The sequence below is a fragment of the Salmo trutta genome, chromosome 26 (genome assembly GCF_901001165.1).
Source record: "Salmo trutta chromosome 26, fSalTru1.1, whole genome shotgun sequence".
Taxonomy (NCBI): Eukaryota; Metazoa; Chordata; class Actinopteri; order Salmoniformes; family Salmonidae; genus Salmo; species Salmo trutta.
Genome location: NC_042982.1, coordinates 28,090,053 through 28,109,118, shown reverse-complemented (window position 1 = coordinate 28,109,118; position 19,066 = coordinate 28,090,053). Strand labels below are relative to the sequence as shown.

General features: G+C 43.0%; 1 protein-coding gene across 5 annotated transcripts in view; it reads left to right on the top strand.

Annotated features, from left to right (window-relative positions):
• LOC115163580 (CUE domain-containing protein 1-like) overlaps positions 1–19,066 on the top strand; it is a 47,894-nt gene that overhangs the window by 24,899 nt on the left and 3,929 nt on the right. For all 5 annotated transcript variants that reach the window (XM_029715579.1, XM_029715575.1, XM_029715576.1 and 2 more), the window contains 8 exons: positions 2,337–3,033; positions 9,822–9,949; positions 10,888–11,014; positions 11,823–12,099; positions 12,418–12,489; positions 17,038–17,127; positions 17,291–17,384; positions 18,786–18,908. In XM_029715579.1, coding sequence (XP_029571439.1) covers positions 2,716–3,033; positions 9,822–9,949; positions 10,888–11,014; positions 11,823–12,099; positions 12,418–12,489; positions 17,038–17,127; positions 17,291–17,384; positions 18,786–18,908 — 1,229 coding nt within the window. In that variant the 5' untranslated portion in view covers positions 2,337–2,715. The remainder of the gene's footprint in view (positions 1–2,336; positions 3,034–9,821; positions 9,950–10,887; positions 11,015–11,822; positions 12,100–12,417; positions 12,490–17,037; positions 17,128–17,290; positions 17,385–18,785; positions 18,909–19,066) is intronic.

The window sequence follows — 19,066 nt, the reverse complement described above, 5'->3', positions numbered from 1 at the left end:
AGACGTTTCCACTTCACAATAACAGCATTTAAAGTTGACCAGGGCAGCTCTAGCAGGGCAGAAATGGTATGACCTGACTTGTTGGATAGGTGGCATCCTATGACAGTTCCACGTTGAAAGTTACAGAGCTCTTCAGTACGGGCCATTCTACTGCCAATGTTTGTCTATGGGGATTGCATGGCTGTGTGCTCAATTTTATACACCTGTCAGCAACGGGTGTGGCTGAAATAGCTGAATCCACTAATTTGAAGGGGTGCCCACAAACTTTTGGCCATGTAGCGTATGTATCAAGTTCGACTCCAGGCAACAACCAGATGTTTGGTTTCCGAGAACCCATGTTAACGTGTAGCCTAGTTGTGAGCTGCCATAACAACTCAAAGGTTCAGAATTTGACATTACCCTTTGCCAAGGGGTTTTAAACATATGTGTCCAGCTTGCTAATAATCACCTAAATGAAAGCTCGACAGTTAGGGAGCAAAAATGATAGAGGACAATTTGTTTGCAAGTTTTTTGCTGATGTTGATGGCAAGGAAATATAACCCGTTTTCAGTGCGGCCCTACAGACCTCGTTGAAGGCAGCCCCCGGGGAAAAATGAATATGAAATCCCTGGCCTAGCCTCTGAGAATCCGACAGAAGGTCTGCAACTGAATGTAGGCTTAAACCAGGCTAACAGTTGTGGAATAGGGCATTTTTGTAAGCTCCATCAAGCATGACAGACCCTGCAGTGCATGTCAGCCAATGCTCAACATCCAGAGAGCTGGTAGATGGCCAGTCGGAAGGTCAGTAGGTCACATACAAGTATGTTGCATGATACTTAATGTTCAAGCCATTGGTTTAGAATGGGTCTAAGCTCAAAACATTTTGAAACGGACTGTTTGGAGTTTCCCTTGATATTCATCTGACACGTTTCTGTGGTGCCTTTTTGAAAAACTGTCCACGCATTCGCTTTAGTGGTGGATTAATGGTTAAATGGAAAGAATTTCACAGTGGTTTGAATGCCATGAAAGGAATATCTGTTTGTGTCAATGTCAAGTGAATCCCCAGTAAAAATCCATTCACTTATGTCCATGTATTGTTTGCTGGTTATGAAAAACCAGTCCATCAGTTGAGTAGTCCAAGGTCACCAGACACATTGACCCCTCTGACTCTACCAGGCTTAATTCTCGCAAGGTCCTTCAATTGTGTCAGAGAGAAAAAAAGGGACAGCTAAGCAAGCCCATGCTAAATGCATCACAGATCTTCATGTGGGTAATCCTCATTGACCAATGGCACCTTGCTTTGCTCTTGCTGCATGTTTTTTTTTTTTTTTACTGCTCTCGAGCGCTTGTCCTGGTTTGTGGTGGCTGGCTGGTTCTGGTTGGTTTTCTGCTGCAGCTGTCACTCCCTCCATGTCCTTACCCAGCTGTTCCAGTAGCATCTCAGTCAGTCAGTGGTCTAGTTGGTCTCATAGATGTCCATTAGACTAATCTGCCATGGCCTGATGTCGTCCAAAGTAAGCTGGGGGTTAAGCTGGGCACCAGTTTGTGCTCGTTGTATAGATTAGTGTGTGTGGTGCTCGTCCCCCCCTGCTTGGCACACAAATTCATGGCGTCTGTTAGCAGCAGCTTGGCCATCCATCCTACTTTCTCTGGACTGGATGTGTGTAGGCCAATGTTTGGGTTCCTCCTTCAGGCCTGGTTGGCAGAACGTTTGTTCCTCTATGGCTCTTATTTGGCTTTGGGAGAAAGAAACAGGCTTTGTTTTAGAAACTGGAAAGTGAGACTGCAACTGTATATCCTAGCCTTGTTGGATTATAGGCATATAACGTGATTCAAAATATGATATTCTCCTACAGTGCTGGCCATGTAAAGTTTCACCTTTTCATTTAAATGCCAACTGTTTAGTCTATAGACGTTGTCTGGGTTGCCATGGTAATGCCTGGCAAGGTTGAGCAGAAAGGCGGAGTGGGGACGCAGTCCATCTTTCCCCATGAGACACCCTCTTGGACAAGGCCATGTCAAATCTTGTGGAACCATGTCAGCTTTCCCTATTCTATTTCAATGGCTCTGAGGCTGTAGCCTTTTAACCTGTAGTTGTATTGAGCCTAGGTGCTTTATTGGGATTGGAGCCTAGGTGATTTCTTCTCAGTAGAGCCTAGGTGATTTCTTCTCAGTAGAGCCTAGGTGATTTCTTCTCAGTAGAGCCTAGGTGATTTCTTCTCAGTAGAGCCTAGGTGATTGCTTCTGTGTAGAGCCTAGGTGCCTGTTAATTAAAGGAGCAATTAACTGTGCGTATTACAGAAACATGGTAGCTTTGCTAACCTGTTCATCCCCCCCCCCCCTTATCTCCCTCTCAGGTGCTGACTGTTTTAGACCAGAGATGCAGGTCCCCCAATTTGGTGCTCCTCGGACCTGAAACTGGTGACGGGACTGAGGAGTGGACACAAACCAAAGACCCCCTTCTCTACAGCCAGCCGTGTTGGATGCGGCTGAATAACAAGCTGAGGAAGAGAAAAAGAAAGAGCATTCAATTCTTCCACTCCATTCAGAGGACTGCCATCCATGTGGTGGTATGATGAGACTGTGAGTCAGGAGAAACACAATCAGACGGGAGCGGAGTGTTAAAAGGAGAGAAAGAAAGAAAGAAAGGCAAGAAAGGTAGAGGATTAAGGGTGCGAGGTGAGTGTCTAGGTGCCCTCCTAACCCCTAGGTGGTAGCACCAGTCAGGGCAGCAAGATGACCAGCCTGTTCAGGCGCAGCAGCAGTAATGGAGGAGGAGGGGGAGGTGGAGGAGGAGGGGGAGGCAGTGGTGGTTCCACCCCAGGAGATCTCAACAACAGCCGGCCTAACCGACAAGTCCGGCGCCTGGAGTTCAACCAGGCCATGGAGGACTTCAAGATCATGTTCCCCACCATGGATTACGAGGTCATCGAGTGCGTCCTGCGTTCCAACAACGGGGCGGTAGACGCCACCATCGACCAGCTCCTCCAGATGAGTATCGACGGAGAGGGATCAGATGACAGCTCTGACTCCGATGACAGCATCCCAACAGAGGTCAGTCAGTGCAGGGTCACTGACTCTCTTCACTTAAAAAAATAAATAAAAATGGCAATAGTACCACCTTGCCAGCTGGTTAGCACATGCTCCGAGTATGCATCCTGGTATTTTGTCTGGCCCCTCGGCCTTGTGAAAGTTAACCAGTTTAAAGCTCTTCCTCACATCGGCTACGGAGAGCGAGGCTCATGTTAGGCTCATGTCGCTGAGCAGCTCAAGGGTGGGTTTCCCGGTGTAATCTAAGATAGTTTGCAAGCCCTGACACATCAGTCACGCGTCAGAGCCAGCATAGTAAGATTCGATCTAAGTCCTGTATTGATACTTTGCCTGTTTTGAATACTTGTCGGAGGTCGTAGCGGGATTTCTTATATGTCCGGATTAGTGTCACACTCCTTGAAAGCGACAGCTCTAGCCTTTAACTCAGTGCGGATGTTGACTGTAATCCATAGCTTCTAGTTGGGGTGTGTATGTACGGTCACTGTGGGGGCAAGGTTGTCAATGCACTTATTAATGAAGTCGGTGACTGATGTGGTAAACTCATCAATGTTATCGGATGAATCCCGGGAACATATTCCAATCTGTGCTAGCAAAACAGTCCTGTAGCATATAATCCGCTTCATCGGACCACTTCCATATTGAACGAGTCACTGGCACTTCCTGTTTGAGTTTTTGCTTGTAAGTAGGAAGCAGAAGGATAGAGTTATGGTCTGATTTGCCAAAGGGAGGGAAAGGAAGGGCCTTGTATGCATTTCTGTTTGTGGAATTAAGATCTAGAGTTTTGTTACCTCTAGTTGCACAGGTGACATGCTGGTAAAAATTGTTAAACGTATTTAAGTTTCCCTGCAGTAAAATCACCGGCCATGAGTAATGCTGCCTCTGAATGTGCATTTTCTTGTTTGCTTATGGCCCTATGCAGCTCGTTGAGTGAGGTCTTTATGCCAGCATCGGTTTGTGGTGGTAAATAGACAGCTACGAAAAATATGACCATACTTTTGGTAAATAGTATGGTCTGCAGTTTAGCAGGTATTCTAACTCAGCCAAGCAAACCTTGAGACTTCCTTAACATTAGAGCTCACCCACCAGCTGTTGTTAACAAAGCGACACACCCATCATCCCTTCGTCTTACCCGAGTTTGCAGTCCTTGATGATGCATAGAAAAACAAGAAAGATGTATATTCATGTACTCAATCAGCCACAACTCTGGGAAACGTAGGATTTTACAGTTTTTCAGGTCCTGTTGATAGGATAGTCTCGAACGGATCTCATCCAGTTTGTTCTCCAGTGTTGCACGTTTGCCAGTTGAATAGAGGGCAGTTTTGCTTGCCGACCTAGTCATGTCAGAGTTCTGGCTCGCCTGCCTCTCTTTCGCCACAGCTTCCTTTCGAGTCCCAGGGATTAGGGTTTGGTCCGGAGTAAGCAGAACATAGAAATGTTTGTCCAAATCGAGGTTAGTGATTGTTGTTCTGATGTCCCAAAGTTTTTGTTCATAGGAAATTATGGTAGAGACTTTATGTACAAAAAAAGTATGACCATACTGTCCATACTGACCATACTGTCATACTGTTTCTGTTAGAGGTCGACCGATTCTGATTTTTCAACGCCGATACCGATTATTGGAGGGCCAAAAAAAAAGCCGATACCGATTAATCGGACGATTATTATTATTATTATTTTTTAATGTATATATATATATATATACACACACACACACACACACAGCTCTGAAGTGACAACGATACTGAAGAGTCTGCTTAGAGACAAATACTCTCAACTGTTTGAATAATAAAAATAGAGTTTAAGTTACCTGTGATGAATGCTGAAAACAAAAACTGTAATTTCTATATGCAGGAAATCCTATTTTAATAATGGGCATGATAAGAATTGACTACCAAAGTGCGAGTCATAATTCCCATGACACCTTCTAGAAAAATCTGAAAAGCGGTTTCTTCATTTATTCCATAGGATATTTTTAGATTAACTTAAAATAAGGTCTGTGTTTGGTTTAGGCTTACACCACCTTGCCAATTTTATAACTGTGTAGATATCCATAGGATATAACTCTGACCAATATAAGCGTAGATAAAAAAATTTGTAGAGTGGATTTATGAAAATATGTTCACCAACGTTACCTAGTGAGATTTACACGGGTATCAAAACGCTGAGGCGGTTTAAGCACAAAACACAGACCTTATTTGAAGTAGATCAAGACATTCTCTATGGAAGACATGAACGGTAAAATAACGAAGGAACCCCTTTCAAGTTCAGCCGCAAGTTATTACAGGAATTATGACGCGTCGACTATTTCTCTCTAAACCATATACCTTTGACTATTATGAGCCTGTTGCTGCCTACCACCTCTCAGTCAGAGGTGGTATCAAATATCAAATCATAGACTTAACTACAATATAATAAACCTTAGGTCATTAATATGGTCAAATCCGGAAACTATCATCTCAAACATTATTCTTTCAGTGACATAAGGAACTGTTCCGTATTTCATCTAACGGGTGGCATCCCTAAGTCTAAATATTCCTGTTACATCGCACAACCTACAATGCTATTTCATAGTTCCGTAAAATTCAGGCAAATTAGTTCGCAACGAGCCAGATTCTGTATACCCTGATTCTGCGTGCAACGAACGCAAGAGAAGTGACACAATTTCACCTGGTTAATATTGCCTGCTAACCTGGATTTCTTTTAGCTAAATATGCAGGTTTAAAAATATATACTTCTGTGTATTGATTTTAAGAAAGGCATTGATGTTTATGGTTAGGTACAGTCGTGCAACGATTGTGCTTTTTTTTCGCAAATGCGCTTTTGTTAAATCATCCCCCGTTTGGCCAAGTTGGCTGTCTTTGTTAGGAAGAAATAGTCTTCACAGTTCGCAACAAGCCAGGCGGCCCAAACTGCTGCATATACCCTGACTCTGTTTGCAAGAGAAGTGACACATTTTCCCTAGTTAAAAGAAATTCATGTTAGCAGGCAATATTAACTAAATATGCAGGTTTAAAAATATATACTTGTGTATTGATTTTAAGAAAGACATTGATGTTTATGGTTAGGTACACATCGGAGCAAAGACAGTCCTTTTTCGCGAATGCGCACCACATCGATTATATGCAACGCAGGACACGCTAGATAAACTAGTAATATCATCAACCATGTGTAGTTAACTAGTGTTTATGATTGATTGATTGTTTTTTATAAGATAAGTTTAATGCTAGCTAGCAACTTACCTTGGCAACGTAAAGCAGGTGGTTAGAGCGTTGGGCTAGTTAACGTAAGGTTGCATCCCCAAGCTGACAAGGTAAAAATCTGTCGTTCTGCCCCTGAACAAGGCAGTGAACCCACCGTTCCTAGGCCGTCATTGAAAATAAGAATGTGTTCTTAACTGACTTGCCTAGTTAAATAAAGGTTTAAAAAAAAATCGGTGGCCAAAAATACCGATTGTTATGAAAACTTGAAATCGGCCCTAATTAATCGGCCATTCCGATTAATTGGTCGACCTCTAGTTTCTGTACCATACCATACTGTCATACCCTTTCTGTACCATACTGTCTGTACCATACCATACTGTACCATACTGTCATACCCTTTCTGTACCATACTGTCTGTACTATACTGTACCATACTGTCATACCCTTTCTGTACCATACTGTCTGTACTATACTGTACCATGCTGTCATACCCTTTCTGTGCTGTACCATACTGTCTGTATCATACCATATAGTCATACCCTTTCTGTACCATACCATACTGTCTTACCCTTTCTCTACTGTACCATACTGTCATGCCCTTTTTGTACCATACTGGCTATACCATACCATACTGTCATACCCTTTCTGTACCATACTGTCTGTATCATACCATACTGTCATATCCTTTCTGTACCATACTGTCATACCCTTTCTGTACCATACTGTCATACCCTTTCTGTACCGTATTGTCTGTACCATACCATACTGTCATACCCTTTCTGTACCATACTGTCATACCCTTTCTGTACCATACTGTCTGTACCATACCATACTGTCATACCCTTTCTGTACCATACTGTCATACCCTTTCTGTACCATACTGTCTGTACCATACCATACTGTCATACCCTTTCTGTACCATACTGTCTGTATCATACCATACTGTCATACCCTTTCTGTACCATACTGTCATACCCTTTCTGTACCATACTGTCATACCCTTTCTGTACCATACTGTCTGTACCATACCATACTTTCATACCCTTTCTGTACCATACTGTCATATCCTTTCTGTACCATACTGTCATACCCTTTCTGTACCATACTGTCTGTACCATACCATACTGTCATACCCTTTCTGTACCATACTGTCATACCCTTTCTGTACCATACTGTCATACCCTTTCTGTACCATACTGTCTGTACCATACCATACTTTCATACCCTTTCTGTACCATACTGTCATATCCTTTCTGTACCATACTGTCATACCCTTTCTGTACCGTATTGTCTGTACCATACCATACTGTCATACCCTTTCTGTACCATACTGTCTGTACCATACCATACTGTCATAACCTTTCTGTACCATACTGTCATACCCTTTCTGTACCATACTGTCATACCCTTTCTGTACCATACTGTCATACCCTTTCTGTACCATACTGTCTGTACCATACCATACTGTCATACCCTTTCTGTACCATACTGTCATACCCTTTCTGTACCATACTGTCTGTACCATACCATACTGTCATACCCTTTCTGTACCATACTGTCATAGCCTTTCTGTACCATTCTGTCTGTACCATACCATACTGTCATACCCTTTCTGTACCATACTGTCTGTACCATACTGTCATATCCTTTCTATACCATACTGTACCATACTGTCATACCTTTTCTGTACCATACTGTCATAGCCTTTCTGTACCATACCGTCTGTACCATACCATACTGCCATACCCGTTCTGTATCATACTGTCATAACCTTTCTGTACCATACTGTCTGTACCATACCATACTGTCATACCCTTTCTGTACCATACTGTCATACCCTTTCTGTACCATGCTGTCTGTACCATACCACACTGTACCATACAGTCATACCCTTTCTGTACCATACTGTCTGTACCATACCCCACTGTACCATACTGTAATACCCTTTCTGTACCATACTGTCTTTACCATACCATATTGTATCATACTGTCATACCCTTTCTGTACCATACTGTTTGTACCATACCGTACTGTCATACCCTTTCTTTACCATACTGTCTGTACCATACCATACTGTCATACCCTTTCTGTACCATACTGTCATATCCTTTTTGTACCATACTGTCTGTACCATACCATACTGTCATACCCTTTCTTTACCATACTGTCTGTACCATACTGTCATATCCTTTCTGTACCATACTGTCTGTACCATACCATACTGTCATACCTTTTCTGTACCATACTGTCATAGCCTTTCTGTACCATACCGTCTGTACCATACCATACTGCCATACCCGTTCTGTATCATACTGTCATAACCTTTCTGTACCATACTGTCTGTACCATACCATACTGTCATACCCTTTCTGTACCATACTGTCATATCCTTTTTGTACCATACTGTCTGTACCATACCATACTGTCATACCCTTTCTGTACCATACTGTCATACCCTTTCTGTACCATACTGTCATACCCTTTCTGTACCATACTGTCATACTCTTTCTGTACCATACTGTCATACCCTTTCTGTACCATACTGTCATACTCTTTCTGTACCATACTGTCATACCCTTTCTGTACCATACTGTCATACTCTTTCTGTACCATATTGTCTATACAATAACATATGGTCATATCCTTTCTGTAACATACTGAGGTATATAGTATTACCGGAAGTGCCCACAAAGGACGCTATATCTTAAATAAAATAAATTGGGCAACATGGATCTTGACCCAGGAAAGGGATGGATTTGTTTCTGCTGTAACCAAGAAGCTTGATCTAGCCACATAGCTAGCAAGTTAGCAAACCAAATGCATAGCTGGAGCCCTGAGCTGGATGTCATTTATTTGGCACATCTATGATAGTTAACTTATAGTTAGTTATAAGCAGTGGCGTAGCATGCGCTGATGGTATGATTTTCGGTATTGAAAAGCATACCATCTGTATGTCTAAATGCCCCGGTATACGGTATATCACCGAAGCTTAGTGCCAAAAAAAATTATTTAGGAAATATGTTCCCAAGTATTCCCACGCATATATAGAAAGGCATATGTGATCATATCCCAACTGTAATAAAGGTTTGAAATGATTGTTTTTGTCAAATACTATATCTGTTTGGGATTCTTGCGGTTAATTTGCAGTCTACAAATTATTTATAACTATGTTCCAACCGTCTGCTCAAGGAAAAATGGGCCCATGGCTGAATGTAATTGGGGACCGCTGGTCCACATCCTCTGCTGGCCTATTGGCCTCGCTCCCTCCCCTCCTGTTCTTGTTGTAGTCTAGGTATTAACCAATAATAAATTATACATTATGTACCACTACCACACACAGAAAAGAAAGGAACTGCAACCCATCTCATCTCACTAGAATATAAATAGTAAAGGCAGCACTAATGCCTAAAAGTAATGCTGTTTGTGTGCTCCAGTTACCGTATCAGACACTAACCCAACCAGCTTCTTTCTTAAAACTGAAATGATTTATCTTACTGACATGACTGATTTTAAATGGGTAAATGTGTATGAATGTTATTGATCAGGGACATGCTCTCTCTTTCTCTTGGTCTCCTCCATTCCCCGGGCCAGGTTCTGGAGCGGACATTAGAACCGGACAGTTCTGACGAGGAACCGCCTCCTGTCTACTCACCGCCCACTTATGACATGCACATCTACGACAGGAAGTACCCAGAGGCCCCGCCCACTCCTCCACCAAGGTAAATTGTCATACTATCAGAGGAGGCTGGAGGGAAAGAGCTACAGGAGGTCAAGCTCATTGTAATGACTGGAATGGAAAGAATTGTGTCAAACACATTGTTTCCATGTGTTTGATGTGTTTGGTACCATTCCATTTATTCCATTCCAGCCAATACAATGAGCCTGTCCTCCTATATATCCTCCCACCAGCCTCCTCTGTACTATACTATACAGTTCAACAGATCTAAGCATTGCCCGGAGTGGTAATCCTTTAATCCTGTATAGAATATGTACATCTCAAACATGAACACTGATTACTTTATGAAAGGGAGGAAGGAAGGAGATGTGTGTTTTAAAAAACCCAACAGGACCTTTTGTTCACATGCAATCCCCTAGCCTGTACTCTTTTTAAAGCCCAGAGGAAGTGTTCCTATGGGGCCCTGGGATTTACATGCTCTGAATTAGGAGCAGGGGTCTGTTGATGTTATTGTTAGTCAATGCTCCGCCTGGTGGCTGTTTTAAGAACTGTGTGTGTGTGTGTCTTTCTCACTGGACCAGTTAATAACAAACCTCCATGTATTTGAATTTGCTTCAAGCCCAGGAGTCTATGATTCAAGATCATGTATGTATATGGATGAGCGATGGCCGAGCGGCATAGGCAAGGTACAATAGATGGTATAAAATACAGTATATTAAAGTGGCATTATTTAGAAGTCAGTTATTGATTTCTTGGACTGTACAAAATAATGTGTTAAATGTGGTGACTGCTGCTCAAAGATGATTTATTGTAAAGACAAACAGACATGAATTATTATTTGTGTTTTCATGCATTGCTTACTTTTCACAGCATCAGTACGCAATGTATGATGTGTGCATTTAGTTTAATTCTAGTATAACATGGCATATGAATCTCTATCTAGTCTGACCGTAACCTTTTTTTGACCCTTGTCTGACCTAGGTTCGAGGCTCAGCCACCTCCAGGTCACCGGCAGGTGCGCAGCTACAGGAACTGGAATCCGCCGTTGCTTGGCAACCTTCCAGATGATTTCCTGCGCATCCTGCCACAGCAACTGGACAGTATACAGGTACACGCGAAGAAAACCTCACACAAAAAAACATTAGCACTTTAGCATTTTTTACCCTTTTTTCTCCCCAATTTCATGGTATCCAATTGGTAGTTACAGTCTTGTCTCATCGCTGCAACTCCCGTACGGACTTGGGAGAGGCGAAGGTCGAGAGCCGTGCGTCCTCCGAAACACAACCCAACCAAGCCGCACTGCTTCTTGATACAATGTTGATGTGTGTTGATGTGTGATACAATGTGTCGGAGGAAACACCGTACACCTGGCTACCGTGTCAGCATGCACTGCTCCTGGCCCGCCACAGGAGTTGCTAGTGCGCAATGGGACAAGGACATCCCTGCTGGCCAAACCCTCCCCTAACCCGGACAACGCTGGGCCAATTGTGCGCCGCTCCATGGGTTTCCCGGTTGTGGCCGGCTGCGACAGAGCCTGGACTTGAACCCAGAATCTCTAGTGGCACAGCTAGCACTGCAGTGCCATAGACCTCTGCGCCACTCGGGAGGCCCCTATTTATTTATTTTATTTTTACCTTTATTTAACTAAGCAAGTCAGTTAAGAACAAATTCTTATTTTCAATGACGGCCTAGGAACAGTGGATTAACTGCCTTGTTCAGGGGCAGAACAACAGATTTGTACCTTGTCAGCTCGGGGATTCGATCTTCCAACCTTTTGGTTACTAGTCCAACGCTCTAACCACTAGGCTACCTGCCGCCCCATAATGACATCATCATTAACAGCAGAGTGACATCCTGCTTACAGAAATCAATAGCAACTAAATTAAACCTCTCTTTCTCCATCTCTCCTCCTCTAGGGCTCACAGAGCAGTCTGTCCCAGCCTTCTTCCTCCTCTCTGTCATCCATCGCCCAGCGGACGGCCCAGGGAGGTATCTCAAGGCCAGGGGCTGGTGGAGCTCTAGGGGCCCCTGGAGGGCCAGGCGGTGCCGAGGGCGTGGAGGGGGCAGGCACGGAGCAAGAGCGTAAACTGAAACAGTACCTGGATGATGAGCGCATCGCCCTGTTCCTCCAGAACGAGGAGTTCATGAGGGAACTGCAGCGCAACCGCGAGTTCCTCGTCGCCCTGGAGAGAGGTGTGTGTGTGTGTGTGTGTGTGTGTGTCACACACAGATATGCATACATGGTCACCTGCATGATATACTTTAACACACTGAATACATGTTCAGGACACAGTAGGCTAGTACAGTAGTCAAGTTTATGCTTTCTACGGAGCAAGTCAGCCACTGTTGAAAATGCTCCTTTGTCTTTCATGATATGCTAGTTGCAAAGTCCCTTTTGTATCTTATGATGCTTCATCCTACAATAGTATACATTTGGGAACCATGTCCCACTTCATAAATGTTTCTTAGTGTCCTGTATTGCATCATAACATCCATCTCTCTCTGTTTTAGATCGCTTGAAGTATGAATCAAAGAAATCCAAGTCCAATCATTCATCCTCTTACATGGAGAATTCCACAGCAGGTAGATATCATTCATAAGTTTCACCAGTAAATGTGTGTGTGTGGGTGTGCATTCTTATTCAAACACACAATAGGCCTACACATTTCAATGACTTGGTTTGTTTTGATAACTTCACTTCATCACATCCCATATCTAACCACCTATCTTTATCACTTGCTAAGACTGGGTTTGGTGAAATCTTCTCCAAGTAGTTGTTGACACGATAAATAGCTTTCTCTGGAGTGATTAATTTAGTATTTTATTAGGATCCCCAATTAGCCACTGCCAGGAAACAGTAATATACACTGCTCAAAAAAATAAAGGGAACACTTAAACAACACAATGTAACTCCAAGTCAATCACACTTCTGTGAAATCAAACTGTCCACTTAGGAAGCAACACTGATTTACAATACATTTCACATGCTGTTATGCAAATGGAATAGACAACAGGTGGAAATTATAGGCAATTAGCAAGACACCCCCAATAAAGGAGTGGTTCTGCAGGTGGTGACCACAGACCACTTCTCAGTTCCTATGCTTCCTGGCTGATGTTTTGGTCACTTTTGAATGCTGGTGGTGCTTTCACTCTAGTGGTAGCATGAGACGGAGTCTACAACCCACACAAGTGGCTCAGGTAGTGCAGCTCATCCAGGATGGCACATCAATGCGAGCTGTGGCAAGAAGGTTTGCTGTGTCTGTCAGCGTAGTGTCTAGAGCATGGATGCGCTACCAGGAGACAGGCCAGTACATCAGGAGACGTGGAGGAGGCCGTAGGAGGGCAACAACCCAGCAGCAGGACCGCTACCTCAGCCTTTGTGCAAGGAGGAGCAGGAGGAGCACTGCCAGAGCCCTGCAAAATGACCTCCAGCAGGCCACAAATGTGCATGTGTCTGCTCAAACGGTCAGAAACAGACTCCATAAGGGTGGTCTGAGGGCCCGACGTCCACAGGTGGGGGTTGTGCTTACAGCCCAACACCGTGCAGGACGTTTGGCATTTGCCAGAGAACACCAAGATTGGCAAATTCGCCACTGGCGCCCTGTGCTCTTCACAGATGAAAGCAGGTTCACACTGAGCACGTGACAGACGTGACAGAGTCTGGAGACGCCGTGGAGAATATTCTGCTGCCTGCAACATCCTCCAGCATGACCGATTTAGCGGTGTGTCAGTCATGGTGTGGGGTGGCATTTCTTTGGGGGGCCGCACAGCCCTCCATGTGCTTGCCAGAGGTAGCCTGACTGCCATTAGGTACCGAGATGAGATCCTCAGACCCCTTGTGAGACCATATGCTGGTGCGGTTGTCCCTGGGTTCCTCCTAATGCAAGACAATGCAAGACCTCATGTGGCTGGAGTGTGTCAGCAGTTCCTGCAAGAGGAAGGCATTGATGCTATGGACTGGCCCGCCCGTTCCCCAGGCCTGAATCCAATTGAGCACATCTGGGACATCATGTCTCGCTCCATCCACTAACGCCACGTTGCACCACAGACTGTCCAGGAGTTGGCGGATGCTTTAGTCCAGGTCTGGGAGGAGATCCCTCAGGAGACCATCCGCCACCTCATCAGGAGCATGCCCAGGCATTGTAGGGAGGTCATACAGGCACGTGGAGGCCACACACACTACTGAGCCTCATTTTGACTTGTTTTAAGGACATTACATCAAAGTTGGATCAGCCTGTAGTGTGGTTTTCCACTTTAATTTTGAGTGTGACTCCAAATCCAGACCTCCATGGGTTGATAAATTGGATTTCCATTGATTATTTTTGTGTGATTTTGTTGTCAGCACATTCAACTATGTAAAGAAAAAAGTATTTAATAAGATTATTTCATTCATTCAGATCTAGGATGTGTTATTTTAGTGTTCCCTTAATTTTTTTGAGCAGTGTATATAACATTACATAGTAATACAAAATTGATTTTTTTTAAATGTCTGTCTTTTCACAGTCCTCGTCATTCCATAAGGTTTTCTTTTATCTGTTTTTTTATTTGGTTGTATTGCAAGCTTGAGTTACCTAGGTCATGGCTCTATTTAATACTGTGCATTTCCCAGCCTCTGTTCTGGACCTGGGAACTGTGAAGAGACCTCTGGTTGCATGTCTTGTTTGGTACCGATGAGTGTCCTAACGGTGTGCCAACTGCTTGAACAGACAGTTCAGTACCTTTTTAACCCATCAACACCTCCCACAAAGACCAATAGTGATGCAGTCAATCTCTCCTCAAATTTGACATGCGTACCACTGACATTCAACCTCCATGTATATCTTCATGGAATACATGCTGCTCTGTTCTGGACCAACTGCAATCCAACTCATCCCAAACCATCTCAATTGGGTTGAGGTCGGGTGATTGTGGAGCCCAGGTCATCTGATGCAGCACTCCACCACTCTCCTTCTTGGTCAAGTAGCGCTTACACAGTCTGGAGGTGTGTTGGGTCATTATCCTATTGAAAACAAATGATAGTCCCACTAAGCGCAAATCAGATGGGATGGCGTATTGCTGCAGAATACTGTGGTAGCCATACTGGTTAAGTGTGCCTTGAATTCTAATTAAATCACAGACAGTGTCACCAGCAAAGCACCCCCACACCACCTCCTCCATGCTTCACGGTGGGAACCACACATGCGGAGATCATCCATTCACCTACTCTGCATCTCCCAAAGACACGGCGGTTGGAAATCAAAAATCTCATTTGGACTCATCGGACCAAATAACAGATTTCTACAGTTCTAATCTCCATTGTTCATGTTTCTTGGCCCAAGCAAGTCTCTTCTTCTTATTGGTGTCCTTTAGTAGTGTTTACTTTGCACCAATTTGACCATGAAGGCCTGATTCACACTGTCTCCTCTGAACAGTTGATGTTGAGATGTGTCTGTTACTTGAACTCTGAAGCATTTATTTGGACTGCAATTTCTGACGCTGTTATCTCTAATGAACTTATCCTCTGCAGCAGAAGTAATTCTGGGTATTCCTTTCCTGAGGCGATCCTCATGAGAGCCAGTTTCATCATAGCGCTTAATGGTTTTGCTACTGCACTTGAAGAAACGTTCAAAGTTCTTGAAGATATCCGCATTGACTGATCTTCATGTCTTAAAGTAATGATGGACTGTCGTTTCTCTTTGCTTATTTGAGCTGTTATTTCCATAATATGGACTTGGTCTTTTACCAAATACGGCTACAGTATCTTCTGTATACCACCCCTACCTTGTCACAACACAACTGATGGGTCAAACACATTAAGAAGGAAATTCCACAAATGAACTTTTAACAAGGCACACCTGTTAATTGAAATGCATTCCAGGTGACTACCTCATGAAGCTGGTTGAGAGAATGCCAAGAGTGTGCAAAGCTGTCATCAAGGCAAAGTGTGGCTACTTTGAATAATTACAAATATAACATATATTTTGATTTGTTGAACACTTTTTTTGGTTACTACATCATTCTATATGTGTTATTTCATAGTTTTGATGTCTTCACTATTGTTCTTCAATGTAGAAAACACTAAATAAAAGAAAAACCCTTGAATGAGTAGGTGTGTCTAAACTTTTGACTGGTATTGTATATCCTTCTTTGCCGCACATGACCACACAACTGGGCAGTAGTTCAGGTGCGACAAAACATTGACAGACCTCTGCCCATTTTAGAAACCATTGAGTCTAATTGTTTTGACCATGACAACTTGCTATCTACGGTTCCACCGAGCAATTTAGTCTCCTCAACTTGCTCAATTGCCACATTATTCAGTAATAGATCCTAGATAAGGTTGAGTGGGTGATTTGTCCAAAAAACTATGCTTTTTAGTTTGAGATTGCTATTCTTGGCCAGTGGAATTACATTTGCCTTCCTTCAGGCCTGAGGGCACACACTGTCTTCTAGGCTTAACTTGAAGATGTGGCAGTCAGGTGCAAACATGTATTCCTTTATCAACTTCAGCAATTTACCATCCATGTTGTCGGTACTGGGGGGCTTGTCCTTATTTATAGATTGCAACAAGTTTTTCACCTCTTCCACACCAACTTTGCAGAACTCAAAACTACAGTGCTTGACTTTCATTATTTGGTCCGTTATGCATGAATATGAGGGCTCAGCATTTGTTGTTTGCATGTCATGCCTAAATTAGCAAATCTTGTCAACAAAAATGGTTGGCAATATCCAAGGTCTTGTTATAAACAAGCCATCCGTTACAATGAAGGTTGGTGCTGAGTTAGCTTTTTTTGCCTGGAATTTCATTTAAAGTGCTCAAGAGAGTTTTACTATATCATTCTTTATATAATTTATCTTTGTTCTATAGTAAAAAATTAAATAAACTACAAGTTTTTTGTTTAGATTCCATCAAGTCTTAAAGTTCCCAGATTTTTTTTTTTTACGACAACTATAATAACCAATTAAGACTTTACATGGTCAAATCAAAAATGGTTGAAGTAAATTGTTGGTTGACTACTCAGGTTCATTATTTGTGCATGTGTGTTCTTGTGTTCGTACAGTATGTGTGAGCACATGTTGTTTTTGTGTGTGTGTGTGTGTGTGCATAATATGTTTATGTTTGTCTTTTACAACTTCTTTCTCTGTTTCCAGGAGAGCACTGTGCGTCAGGGTCGATGGAGGCGTGTACTGCTGTGTCAGATGACGCCATGTTTAGAGACAAACTCAAACACATGGGCAAATGTAAGGCACCCTCTGCACATTATTACCATCCCCTGTGTCTCTCTGGCAATGGCTTGTTAACTAACTCAATCAAGAGAACAGCATACTTAGGCAAACCCTTTTTACAATCCTTTGTTCTGGTCATTTATTTTGTGATGATACTGTTGTTGTCTCTCCCACCTAGCAACAAGAAAGAAGCTGTTTGAAATCGCCAGATCATTCTCTGACAAGACAAAGAGAAGAAAGTTAAAAAGAAGAACACTCCTGAAGCACCAGTCGTATCCTTCGTTGCAAGTCGGTTCTAATTTCCGATCAGAAACATTGGATGGGTTCCATTTTGCAGTGTTGGCTTTTTATAGAACTCAATGATCATATAATCTATCTGTATAATACAGATGTCCAGTGCCTTTGGAAAGTTTTCAGACCCCTTTTGTTAGGTTACAGCCTTATTCTAAAATTGATTAAATTGTTTTTTTCCCTTATCAATCTACACACAATACCTCATAATGGCAAAGCAAAAACTGTTTTTTAGACATTTTTGCTAATTTATCAAAAATAAACATCAGAAATATCACATTTACGTAGGTATTCAGACCTTTTACTCAGTACTGTGTTGAAGCACCTTTGGCAGCGATTACAGCCTTGATTCGTCTTTTGTATGACTCTACAAGCTTGGCACACCTGTATTTGGGGAGTTTCTCCCAGTCTTCTCTGCAGACCTCAAGCTCTGTCAGGTTGGAGTGTTTTCAGGTCTCTCCAAAGATGTTGGATCGGGTTCAAGTCCGGGCTCTGGCTGGGCCACTCAAGGACATTCAGAGACTTGTCCTGAAGCCACTCCTGCGTTGTCTTGGCTGTGTGCTTTGTGTCGTTGTCCTGTTGGAAGGTGAACCTTCGCCCCAGTCTGAGGTCCTGAGCACTCTGGAGCAGGTTTCAAAGATCTCACTGTACTTTGTTCTGTTCATCTTTGCCTCGATCCTGACAAGTCTCCCAGTCCATACCGCTGAAAAACATCCCCACAGCATGATGCTGCCACCACCATGCTTCACCGTAGGGATGGTAACAGGTTTCCTCCAGACGTGACGCTTGGCATTCAGGCCAAAGACTTCAATCTTGGTTTCATCAGACCAGAGAATCTTGTTTCTCATGGTCTGAGAGTCTTTAGGTGCATTTTGGCAAACTCTAAGCGGGCTCTTGTATGCTTTTTACTGAGGAGTGGCTTCCGTCTGGCCTAATTGGTGGAGTTCCAAACTTATTCCATTTAAGAATGATGACTTGCCTAGTTAAATAAAGGTTACACAATGATTGAGGCCACTGTGTTCTCAGGGACCTTCAATGCTGCAGAAATAATCAAGTTGTCGAAGCATCTCAAGGATGGTCAATGGAAACAGGATGCACCTCAGCTTCATTACCTCAGCTTCATTACTTTTGTACATAAGGTATTTCTGTTTTTTTTTATTTTATATAAATGTTCTTAAAAAATCTAAACCTGTTTTTGCTTTGTCATTATGGGGTATTGTGTGTAGATTGCTGAGGAAATGGTTTTATTTAATCCGTTTTAGAACAAGGCTGTAACGTAACAAAATGTAGAAAAAGGTCAAGGGTTCTGAATACTTTCCGAATGCACTGTATGTATCATATCCAGGCCTTTAGGTGTTTTCCTCAACCATATCCCCACTAAGACTTGGCATAGCCAACTCTACAGCCAACCTCCTGGAAGATGTGGAGGGAAGCCCAGAAGATGGCCAGCCCAGAAGATCAGACACTCAGGAAGATGATGTGCCACACAAGGAGCCGTTGTCATGGTGAAAACCTGTGTTCTTCATTGCTGGGAATTGTATGGCTTTACTCTGTGTAACTACTATAACTGCTCTAATCAAACAACTTTGGTTTTAGAAGTGGGTGGGACATAAGTTTTCATATTTTTGTATTTCTTTTTTTCAGTCGTATAAATGTTCCACAC